At 32.3% G+C, this 13344-nt stretch overlaps 1 protein-coding gene across 1 annotated transcript; it reads left to right on the top strand.

Moving 5' to 3' along the window:
• The first annotated feature begins 7041 nt into the window (after window positions 1-7041).
• Window positions 7042-12567, top strand: LOC115721272 (probable receptor-like protein kinase At1g49730). Its single transcript, XM_030650537.2, has 7 exons — window positions 7042-7213; window positions 9374-9632; window positions 10801-10853; window positions 10943-11010; window positions 11718-11807; window positions 11896-11965; window positions 12071-12567. The coding sequence occupies exons 1-7, from the start codon at window positions 7150-7152 to the stop codon at window positions 12370-12372; spliced, it is 906 nt and encodes a 301-aa protein (XP_030506397.1). The 5' UTR covers window positions 7042-7149; the 3' UTR covers window positions 12373-12567.
• The last annotated feature ends 777 nt before the right edge of the window (window positions 12568-13344 follow it).

The following is a 13344-nucleotide window of genomic DNA, read 5'->3' as shown; positions in this document are numbered from 1 at the left end:
TATTCACTAAATTAATATTTGTGAGATTTGATACTGAAATGCAATAATAACATATGCCACCATTTATGGTGTTTAGCATCTCCCTTGCCATTTTCCTTATCATTTTTTTGTTAATTTTATTGAGCTAAAAAATGAGTCAATATTATATTTGATCAAAATTTTATGACAGTGCTCCAACTCATTTAGTGTAGAATTAATACTTTTTTATTGATAGATGTATAAAAACCAATAAGTATTTTCTCAAAAAAAAAATCAACAAAAGTATTATATTATTATTAAAAGTGTATAAAATTCTATTAAATAAATACATGAAATGTAAAAAATAATTAATTATATTAATAAGTGGTAAAAGAGTAAATAAAAATGTAAAATTTATTGTATATAAAATTTGGTCCATCATATATTTTGTGTTAAATTTGGCATAAATTTTACTATGTACTAAATTTTTATACACTAACATTGGAGTTCACATTTATGAAAATTGACTAAAATATGTATAGATACACCACACTTTTATATAACGTCCACGCTTCAAGTTTCTATTGAGCCCTTACACCCAGACTCATAGCTCTTATACACAAGTACGTCACTCTAGCTGTTTCATGGACTGATGACTGGCCCTACAGACCAACACGAGTGTTTCCAACGTGTTTTGTCCTCACTCGCACGCTTCTTAGGAAAATTTCCCAAGAAGTCACCCATCCTAAAATTGCCCCAGGCCAAGCACGCTTAACCGTGGAGTTCTTTCGTGATGGGCTATCGAAAAACAAGATGCACCTTGTTGATATAGGTAGTACTTACCAATCAATTTAAGCTCTCTTCAAGTGTGTAGTCCCATACCTACACAGTCTCAGAATCATCCCACTTGTTATGCACCGCTTATGTGAGGTTTTCCTATAGTTTAATTTTGTTAATTATTATTTTATTTTTCTTATAAACTTTACTTATTAGTAGGTAATAGTAGAGAAAATCACATGAGCTGATATTTAGATATGACAACTGATGATCTTAGCTTCAATAAGTGAACTTATAACACACTATATCTTTGTTTAAACATAATTTTTTTAACATTTTTTTAAATATAATTGATGAAAATAAGATATGTAATTATAACTCACATGTTTTAACAGGAGTTACGTGCCTATGGCACATACTCCACACTAGTATATATATAAACGTAAAAGTTCATATAAAATAAGTTTATAAACAAAATTTACGAACAAAACAAAATCCTCATCCTCTGTCAAAATTCTCTCTCCTCTTATATCCATATTTTTCAATTTTTAACCCGAAACCTAGCGATCTAAGTTCTAGTAGTAGTAGAATAGTGAATCTTTGAAGAGGGAGAGTTTAAAGTAAGAATTTGTTTCGTTTTAAGTCGAGCACAATTGATTTTATATAGTGGTTTTGCAAATTAGAATAGTTATAAAGGTTATGACCTTATAGAATTGTTCTCGGGTAGTCATGGACTAGTTTTGATGTTTTCTTGCTGAAATTGATAAGATTTTGGGTTAGAAATTGAGTTTAGAACTTTTTTTATAACTTAAGCCTGAACACTAGTGACGTTTGCCATCAAGGGCTTGATTTTAGTTTCTATTGCGTAAGTATGGTATATATGCGCCCTATGAAGTTTGGAGTGGTTTGTATTGGTTTTGGTAGCCTTTCGGTGAGTGCGTAAACTTGTAAAATCACATTTTTACCCCTAAAAAATCGGTCAACCGGTTCTGGCCAACCTGTTTACCGTTTCGGGCTGCCTCGAGAACTTGGGAATTGTATTTTTGCCATAACTTTTGACTCGGGTGTCCGTTTTAGATATTCTATATACTGTTTCAAAGCTTGCGACGAGCTCTACTATATGGTGTATGTTTTAGAGCCAAAATATAAGTTTTATTTTAATGTATTTGAACTACGAGATTTGTTAGGAAACCCTAGGTTGTCCTTTACAACTGTTATGCAGTGTTTTGGGATAAACACTTATTAGTTTATTATTGTTATGACATAGGACCCATGTGTTGGGATTTTATGCCCTAAATAAAACTCATTTCAATATAATCTGATTTGTTATTAATGGAAGATTAGAAGTCATATGTGTTTACATGTAGTTTTCATGCTTATGGTTTTATGTGTACAAAATCTGTTAAGTCCAAAACATATAGTTATTCATAATTACAGTGATGTCAACACAGTGGAATGTAATTGTGATTATATGCTTCAAAAGATAATGTTCCTTGATTCATCAATGCACTGGATTTACACTGATGTGATAGTCAGCGATAAAGTATACTTACACCTTGGACAAGTGTTATGTTCTTTCCAGAATATTGGCAAAGTATGCTAGTTTCAGATGTATGGAGTATACATTGCACTGGGACCGATATTGATCTTAGTAAAGATATTATAATCTTACCGTTGTATCTTTCTAAGTCAATATCACTGGTTGATCTTAGATCAAAATATCTTATTCTTGACATGCTTAGGTTCGATCTCAAGAGTGTTATTTGTATTCCTTAATTTGTTAGTTAAGCCTACCTTTTGGTCTGGGTGATACGTACATTTTGGGAACATGATAATACAATTGAGTGGGAGCGCTAAACATAGATATGGAATCTATAGCTTCTATCTGGACATAGAAATGAAACGATGATTTCCTTTGAGCTTAGAGATAAATGGAAGAGTTCTTATTTCAGTAATTATATTAGTTTAATGAAATATCATTTGTAGGAAGCTAAGTATTTTAAGGATAAAATACATTGAGGGGTCAAAAGGTAAATTTATCCCCACTCGGTGTAAATCATCTATAGCGGGTCTTTGATTATTGGGATTAGAACGATGATTAAATGTTTATAGCGTATCTATATCGTGGAACATATAGAGTGTTCTATATAACTAAGAGTGCAATTCCAAGTTCTATGGTGGATGCAATGAGGAATTAATAAGTTAGGGAATTTACTTGATAAATTCTAGTTCTCCTTATTGGAAGCTCAGTTGTATAGGCCCATGGTCCCCATACTAGTTGAGACAATACTGCTTGTAAGACTCAGTTAATTGATTTTAATTAATCAATTATAATTCTAAAATTAGACTATGTCTAGTTTATGAATTTTCACTAAGCTATGACTTAATTGTGAAGAAAAGATATTCTAGGGTTTATTTGTTGATTAAAAGACTTTATTAAGTCTAATTAATAAATATTTAAATGGCAATTTTATTTGATAATTAATTTTAATTATTAAATAAATAGTTTTGGCATTTAAGTGGTTGAATTGGAAAAATGACATTTTTGAGAAAATAAGATAAATAGTTAAAAAAAAATAGTAAAATTGCAAAGTGGGGGCCCACATCCATGACCGACCACTTATGCCCTATTTTACCATTTATTTATTATTTTCTTAATACCAAATAATTCTAACCTAAACCTAGTTGGATTCCTATAAATAGATAGTGATGGCCTTAAATTAAAAAATAATGAATACACTTGCCTTCAGTCAAAATTTTAAGCCATCTTCTCTACCTTATTCGAATCCTTCCTCTCTCTTTCTCTCTTCATTATTTCGAACCCTATAGTGATAGAGTAAGTGCCCACACACATCAAGTGGTACTCAATCATAATGTGTAAGACTGTGAAGAATTCAATTCAAGAGAAGGAGAATCGGCCTCAAATCTTGGTGATACTCTTCTACAGAAAGGATACAAGGGTTAGAGATCTGAGCGGAAGTAGTCATTTGATTCCGCTGCACCCAATGTAAGGTTTCTCAAACTTTATATGTGTTTAAATTACGTTGTTTTAGAATTTCATATTTAGGATGTTAAACAACATACATGGTAGTAGATCTAGATCCTGGTAAAACATAATCCTACACTGGGATCATTGATCGTACTCCAAGTAGGTCGGCCAACATACCTGAACCGGTGTTTGAGGTAAGAAAAGTATATTGTACTGCATTGTACGTTGTATGTAATACAATAAATGTTGCAATGAATTGATTAATATTGAGATATAACTAATATTGCTATATAATGAAAAGGTTGATTGGTTGAGTATCGATAATGTGATGATATTATGCATGTGATATATGGCCTCACCTGATTAGGTGATGCGATTTTTCTGGCGACGTACTGGGCGTAAGTACGGGCATCAGTGATATATGATGAGTACCGAGCGTAAGTACGAGCTTACCTGATTAGGTGATGCGATTTTTCTGGCGACGTATTGGGCGTAAGTACGAGCGTCAGTGATATATGATGAGTACCAAACGTAGGTACGAGCTCACTTGATTAGGTGATGCAATGATATGATATATGGGTGCAGGTTTTTGGCACGACTCACCTGATTATGTGATTTAGTTATGCGATATATGGGTGCTAGGCTATGGCACGGGCTTGCCTAATTAGGCAATACATGATTTTTAGAATAAAGCATCGACTTGTCTGATTAGGCAATGTAATGTAATGAAGATGGTTACTTTATGAGGTAACATACATATATAAATTATATTTTTAAATGAATATGATTCCTATTATTGGTATAATAGTTTTGTACAAATATTTGTATATTGATGCTTATTCATGGCAGATGCCATTAATGATTTAGATTTCATCTTATGAACAATGCGTAATGGTTTGATTCTGATTGTGTATAAATGATAATATTCGAATAATAAACTGTATAATCATTATTATTACTTTTCATGCTGAGTCCTTGTGACTCACGGGTGCTATGTGGTGTAGGTAAGGGCAATGAAAAGTTAGAGTTGTCATGAGGTGACTGCCTTCTCCAAAAATGTACATATTGACCCCACTGGCCTGTGTGCCGAGTTGCCAGGAGTTATTTTAGACTGGTTGTATCTGCTATTGTCCATAGTTTTTTTGGGTAAATCTTTTATAAAAGGGATCCTCGAAACACTTTTTTTATTGCCGTTATAATGTCCGTTTCCAGTCTTTTATTTTAGTCAAGTTTTTAATATTCTCATAATTTTTAATAATTAATCAATATATTAGTATTAGTATAATTTACAAAATTACACACGTGGCGTCCCTATGGAATAGGGCGTTACACCCATATTTTTCATGTAGTGTCGTGCTCAGGCCCATATTTTTTGTATCGTATCATGTCAATTTGCAACATCGTGTCATGTCGTGCTAATTCGTTGCATTATATTGTATTATGCCCAAGCCTATATTCTTTCGTGCCTGATTGTGCTTGTGCCTCTCGGGCTCGTGTTAATTTTGTGCCATGTCAAAAATCTCGGTCCATATTTACAACACTAGGAAGGAGAGGAGTGAGAGGTCAAATTTACTTGTTTCACATGAAAGAAAGTAAAAAGGAAAGGATAGATGGATGAATTTGGTCTCCCTCCGAATATACTATTTTCAATCTCTCCAAAAGTAGATTGATTGAAGATAAGTGTTGACGGTGGAATCTCGTCAACTAAATTATGATCGAAAAATCAAAACATAAACACGAGACTTAGAATAACGATAAAAATATGAAGACTTAAAGAAATATTCAGAGCAACAATGAAGAAAGATAAATATTTGTATTCCTTGGAGGGAAGTATTACAATGATTTTTTAACCCCTCTTACATCTGAGAATGTGAAATTTATAGGCTTTAATAGCTTTAGGTACACTTGTGGTTCCCAAGGGACAAGTTGACATCATGGTACTGTGAGCTGCAAGTCCAGGAAGTGGTCTTGCGCCTTGTACCATTGTCTGTTGTTAGGTGATCTCGGGTTGCAAAGGTAGTGGCCGATGTGTACTCTTTGTCGAGATCTCAATCCCTTCATATTAAAAAAAGATTGGAAAAAATAACAAAATAAATACTTCAAATATCAAAATTATCTTTAAAAAAATATTCATACTAAAAAAGATATTACAGAGATTTTAATAACTAATTTTTTCTTTTGAGTAAATATTTTTTTGGACCTTGTGTTTTACAAAAGTTATTAATTGGACCTTCTGTTTTATTAAATGACAAAATGAACTCTGTATTTTCTAAAATAGTAAAAGTAGAACCCTGAACTTAATTTTTGACAATAGAGAATTTAAAATAGTATTTACTCATTTCTTTTCCACCCTTCTACCTTTATTCCTAATCCTTTTTAGATTCTCCATACTGCTTACTTATCAATTGTACTCTCTTTCTTTCCTACCAAACATAGAGTTAGAGTCTAGGAGCTTAAGACACCACTAATCCTCTTTTTGACACCATTAAATAAAAAAAAATACCAATCCACTTAAATTCAAATTAGTTAGAATAAAATATAATTAGAAAAGAGTGGATTGCAATCACTTTAGGATACATTCTTTTAAGTACAAACCAACCCTCTGTATTGATTTCTGAAAAAGACTCTGTGTCAAAATTAACACAGATTTCTGAGTCAAAAATTTGATAAAAGTTAGACACATGTGGTTTTCTTTTGGATGATAACAACAGCAATGATAATAAGAAACCAAATAAATGGGGAACCAAATTAAGAAACGTCCAAAGCTGTGTGGTGTAGTAATGGCTGCAGCCAACATCTGACACACTCTTCAATTAGTTAAGTCTTAACAACTTTATTTGATGACCCTTTTACCCCCACTATGCTATCTGTCTCTGTCTTTAGGGGTAGGCCCACCAAAAAAAGTAAATAAATAAAAAACTAATTAAGATTTTTTTTCTCCGAACTTTAACATGTATCAGATCATGTTAAAATTTTTCAATGAACTATTCAGATTGTTAGATTTAAGGATTTTTGTCTAATTTCATTCAATTTTACTTTTCAGTGATTGTTTATGTACTAAATTATGCTCTCCAGACTTTGATATCTATCAGACTTTGATATCTATCAAATCATGCCCCTCAAATTTTGATACGTACTAAATTATGCCTCTGAACTTTCATCCATGTTAAAATCTTAATAGTTTAGGAATAATTTTTAACGGCCAAAAACATTCAGGGCAAGAATTAGTATATGTAAAAATTCGAGAGAAAAAATTGCTAATTAACCTAAATAAAAATAGAAAAAATCGTTAATAATAGAGAGAAAAAAAAAAGAGTAATAATTAATATGAAAATTATTATGGAGAGTTCATCCACTTCTATACTACTACTCATAACTACCTTTGGTATCTCAAAGAATTACACTTCACGTCAACCCAATTTCCAATGGACCTTCCGATCCGCAAGTTCAGCCTTAACCTTCTCGCCTGGCTTCACCGATCTCGTCGCCGTAAGTATTTCTATATATATACACTCAATTATGGTAAAATTCAGAATTAGGAACTATTATTTCTGGGGTTTCTTTAATAATAAATGTTTGAACCAATTTGGGTAATATTGTTTTTGCATTAAATTTGTGTTTTTGTGATATAATTTTCACTTTGTAACATGTCATATTCTGTACTGCCTCACTATATCTGGAAATATAGTTAATTATCGCATTATATTAAGAAACTGTGAATTTTCGTTTTCTGGGATTTTGATTTTGGTTGGAATATAGTCATTTGTGGGAAATGTAGTTATGCGTGTACATAATTAAGCACTTTATATGACATAAGAAGGTGCTGGTGTTTTATAATGCATGTTATAATGAGATATTTTGGTTTCAAATTGTATAACTTTTTGGCATTTCTGTTTGACTGTACATTTGTAGTTGTTTCAGTTTATGTTAGTAATATTTCTAATTAGTTTAGGATTTCAATTGGATGTAAGAACCTATATAAGTGGTGCACCTGTTAACAGATCAAATGGTTTCTCTAGTAAGAGCTGAAAAGGAGCCTAATCTTCACCCTTTTTCTTCTCTCCCTTAACCTTCTGCCCTTACCATGTGGTATCAGAGCAGGCTTGTCTTCTCTGCTTTCTTGGCTCCTGGTGACCTGAAATTGTCATCCCCAGCCAAATTTAAGAGGTCTGTTCGGGTTCTGGAGCAGAGCATCGATTATCATTCCACCTCTTATGATGGCCTATGTGACCTGAAATTGTCACCCCCAGGCAAATTTAAGAGGTCTATTCGGATTCTGAAGCAGAGCTTCGATTATCATTCCACCTCTTATGATTGCCTATAACAAGTGGTTAAATCCATTCAAAAGACCTTGTCTAGTCTGGCAGTGACAGTTGATATGTGTCACCACAAACCAGTAGCAAATCTCGGTTGACACTAACAACAACAGTGATTACTAACACTATAAGGACATTGAAGATAGAAGAAGCTGCTAGAATGGCTGCGCTTCCTGCTGCCAAACATCTGATTCTAGACTTGAAGCTTCACTATATGACTCTCCATCGAGGGCAAGAGTAAAACATCCTGGTGTAAGATTTTAAGAAGATAGAAGGGGATTCAAGATTTAATTTTGCCAAAGGACATACTGGTTGGTGCTTCCAATGTTTCCAATATGTGTCGATGTTTCTTTTGAATACAAGATGAAGGTAGGCCTATCCCATTTTGATGATCAATTACAAAATATGATTTTCTTAGATTGATTACATAAACTGTAGAGGCTGTCTTTCATTAGGATATTCATACAGAGAAGAGAGTTAAGTTGGTAGCATATAAGAGTCAAAAGGGGGAGTAGATGTGTGGTGGCAAGTGGCAACAGCTCCAAGATTTCTGACTGTTTCATTCCTCCATCTGGGTTTTCAGCAGATACTTTATATTTAATATCAAAATTGCTTCTTAGTGTTGATGAAATCTGCCCAATTATGCACAAGAATTAGCTGATTCTCAAGGTACATCAGAGGGCTAAAGATTTTCATAATCATTTGGTTTCACTTCTGATTTGGAGTTCTAATGAGTAAATTAGCCTACGATTCCAATTGGTTAGCTACTTATGTCACTGCCTACATGAGTGCTGCTCCTTCATGAATTGATTATATATATTCAGTTTGGTGAAATTTTCACTCATATGGCTTTTTCAGCCATGCTTACTGAAGTGTAAAAATTTCCCTGTGCCAATAATAATATTTTGGCATAAGTTGGGAGAGGCATAGACCCTGGAGATATTCTTGCGACTTGTGAAAACAAGAAATATTAATACATTGGAGTTACATTTACTTTATATTTAGGGTGGAGAAAATTACATTTGGTTTGTCATTGCATTGATGAAACATATCTAAAGGTCATTATCAAGTTTTGAAAACGTTATAAAGAATTTCTAGGCTTAGATATGTTTACACGGAGTGGCTCGTTTCAATACGTAAATTTGTGCATTTACATATCCACTGTACTACTTGAAAATTTTAACTATAGATTATTTCTTTGCTGCAACAGCCAACACATAAAATCATTTTATCCCATTTGTTTTCCCATTAGTTTGGTTTAAATTAAAATTTTCTGTTAGATGTTTATTGAACCAATCTACTTGAATATATCTCTAATAAGTTGTCATTTCAGGGCGTCTATCATTTATCAAGCGCTATGCATATAAAGATATAAAGAGAGCAACAGATGGTTTTCACAGAATTGTTTATAGCAATAATCACAGCGCTGCATATAAGGCAAAATTTCGAGATGGTGGGATTGTATTAGTAAAAGAAATTACAGACATAAATCAAGAAAAGGAAGTGTTCTACAGAGAAGTCCAACTCTTGGGGTGTTTGCATCACCGCCACCTCCTTACTCTCCGTGGTTTTTCTTTTGGTCATAAGAAGAGGTTCGATGCTAATCTCTTTGTCATTCATGATATTGCATAAGCTAAATTAACACGTATGTTTTATTAATGTACTTAAATCTTTGTTCAAAAGCAAGTCTTTAATCTTAAATGAAAATAAAAAAAAAAATAGGCTCCAAATAGTTTACCACTCTGTGAATGTTGCAAGAGGATGACACTATGCCATTCTTATAAAGGATTTGAACACCTATTTTCAGAGATTGACATTAGTTTTACTATTTTAGCATTGCCATATTTCTGTTAATTTTGTTCTTTTACAGATTCTTTACTTGGATAGTTATGTACTTGGATAGTTATGTGGTGTCTTGTTCAATGGCACACTCTTGGTGTGATTTGTAGTTATGTTGCATTACTTATCACATGGATGAAGTAAAGTACTGAGAATGTTTCTTTTGTAATCTTATTTCTTTATTTTTTTTTTCAATCAAAGCTTAAACATTGGAATGTTTAGTTTGTACTTACCCTTAAATACAAGAAATTGTTCTATTTTACATTGTGATAAATAAAACAATTTAGATAGATACTGAAGACTTTTAATGTTTTCCTGTATTTTGTTTGTGGTTCTAATGATTTTCTCTTTATTGGCCCATCTCCTTCTTTCCCTAAATAACAAGTTGTTGGATTCTTGCATACACATGAATTGCAAATGGACTGCCCTGTGATCATCTTTCTCCTCTTCTCTTCTTGTGTTTTTGAAGCTATTCAATTATCATCTCACTCTTTTTAGGGAATTTGAATTCTGGCTTTGTCAAAGTTTCTTTTCTTCTCTTAATTGGAGTAAGATGTTTACTTGTAGTGATAGAATTGTAACGATAAGTCTTGTGAACTGATACATTTGCATTGTTGTGAATTAGAAAAACCTTGAATAGTTTAATGAGTATGCTGTTCATTTTAATATTTGGTTAGATAAATGATGGCACTTATTTTTTCATGTGTCCTGTTCCAGAGTACATCTATGTGTCCGCTAAATGGATTCTTGAACCTTACTATCCACATCTTAATATATAGTATAAATATACATTCTTTAAAACTGAGATGTTTTCTATGGATTGACAGCATGTTTAACTATTTAGGCTAAAGACGATCTTTGAAGGAGAATATATTATTTGGTGCCTGTCAAATTAATTATAACTTTTGTTCCTATTGGCAGATTGTTGGTGTTTGACAACGTAGAAAATGGGAGCTTGAAGGAGCATCTTAATGGTATGTATGTATATATATTTATACATTTCTAGATTTTGTAATTGTGTATGTGTAACACAAATTTAACTCTTATCATTGGTTTTTGACAGATCCTCTTAGAACTCCCCTTAATTGGAGGACTAGGCTACAAATAGCTACGGGAGTAGTAGCTGCATTGGTATGTTATATACTTGTACCATTATTCTAGTGACAAATGATAACAAGTCTTATCATGCATACAGAATTCTAAAGTTGATAAAATATTAAATAAACAAAACTATGGCATCTGACTTGAAATAACTGTGGATGTACTGAAAATTTTCGAATAATTACACACCTTTGCCTAATCTGTAATATACAACTTTATCTTCAAAAGGTGTAGGTTGTGTCTTCATGATGATTCTATGTCTGAACCTCGTCTTTAGCTTTTTTTTCCTCCCTAGAGGGAAGGATAATCAAGGTTCTCAAGCAATTTTCACCAATTTGCTTGCATTGATTCGGGATAATTTAACGTGTAGGAACAATGGGGAACCTCATTCACTCTCTTCTAGAAAAGAAAAATCAAAACATGTGAGAAGAAATAATTGTAGAAGGTTTAGTTAAACAGATACTCAACAAATGTGTACAAAGTTTAAGCTGACATATTTGTCCAATTTATAACATTTTTGTGTCATTAACTCTCAATCTGTCCATATCTAAGCAGGTGTTATGATATGACAACTTTTTTTTTTTCTCTTATGAACGTTGGGACTATTCAAATAATATGTCTATGCTGGGTTTTGTTTCTCTAACAATTTAGGCTCAATGTACTAATTTTTAACGCTGGATATTAGAGTTTTGTCTTGTTTTGCATTTTAAATTTGACCATTGTTATTTTGAATGCAGGAATACTTGCTTCTCTTCAATGATCCACCAATCTACCATGTCTCCATAAACTCAAGTAACATCATGCTAGACGAGAATTTCAACGCAAAGGTAGAATCTTTACATTCCTATACACTCACACTTCTATTGTAGTTCACTTTTCAAAATCCAAGTTAAAGCTTCCCTATTCTTTCCACAGCTCTCTGATATTGGCATTGTTACTTCTACTGGAGATAATGAAACAGTGCCTCATACCTCATGCTCAAAAGGTAGGTTCATTTTACTCATCATATTCATACCGGGCATTTTGGTTACCCTTTTTCTCTTTATTGTAACATTTTCGGTTTATCTCTGTTCCTGCATTGTATTTGTAGATAGTATGGATCAGGAATGTAGTAACATTATATACCAACTTGGTGTGCTGATCTTGGAGCTGGTTACTGGTCAATCCTCAGATAATGGTGATGCTGATTTGGTGCAATGGATCCAGGAGTCTCGATTCCGAAACTCCATCCATAACATGATAGATCCTGATCTGGGCAATACCTATGATAATAGAGAGCTTAGAAGTCTTCTGGCTGTAGCTAAATTATGCATTGTATCTCGGGAAAAACCAACGTTTTCAGTTCTACAAATATTTCGGTATTTTCAGAAGAAGGTAGAAATTCCACAGTGAATAAATTTAACTCTCAAAGCAACACTTTTTGGAAATTTTATAGTGATTTTTTTTTTATTCAATTCATTGGTTGTTTCATTCTATAATATTTGTGTAGTAGACTGTAGACACAATAGTGGGATCTTCATGGAAACCTGACAATATTCAAAGAGAAAAGCAGAAATAATAATAATATATGTATATTTTTTTACGTTATCTGTTATTTTCTATTAAAAGCACATATTTTTTTGTTGAATATAATAATGTTTATCCTTATCATTTGCAAACTATTACTTTAATGCAGCAATTGAAACCGAATCAGAAGTATAGTATTTTATTACTTTAGTGCTTTGGAAGTAATTGAGCATTTAGTCTAATTACTAGTAATTACACAGTAAGAGAATTGATGAGTATAATTGAGAACTTTCAATTATTTCGTGTAAATTATGTGAGTTAAACATGAGAATTATTTAGGGTGTTTGGAAGTATTTGTGTAATTACTAAATAGGATAATTATTAGGGTGGTAATTACACAGTGTAGTAATTACACTATATTTTAAAATACAAGGTGTGTTTGGATATGAGGTGGTAATTACATATGAATTTCTAATATCTTGTTTGGCAAAATAGTTAGTAATTACATAGGAAAATAATATTTTTTAATAGCTAATGTTTAATATGAAAAGTTTTTAATAATTACACAGTGTAATTACATTCAATTCTCATGGGGGCCATGAGAATTGGAGAGTGTAATTGGAATCCCTCAATTACTTCTAATTACACAATTACAGTGTAATTACATGGTCAGACAAACATATCAAATTGTATAATTACCTCCAATTACACACAAATCCAATTACATTGTGACTTTCCAAACGCACCCTTAAAAATATTATTAGTGCCTAAGTATCTTAGTATTGCATATAATTTGCTAACTAATTCTATAATGTCCCTTATACTAGATAATTACTTTTAATTACACTTAATTCTAAT

This window comes from Cannabis sativa, chromosome 2 (genome assembly GCF_029168945.1).
Source record: "Cannabis sativa cultivar Pink pepper isolate KNU-18-1 chromosome 2, ASM2916894v1, whole genome shotgun sequence".
NCBI classification, from domain to species: domain Eukaryota; kingdom Viridiplantae; phylum Streptophyta; class Magnoliopsida; order Rosales; family Cannabaceae; genus Cannabis; species Cannabis sativa.
This window is presented reverse-complemented; position numbering and strand designations above follow the sequence as displayed.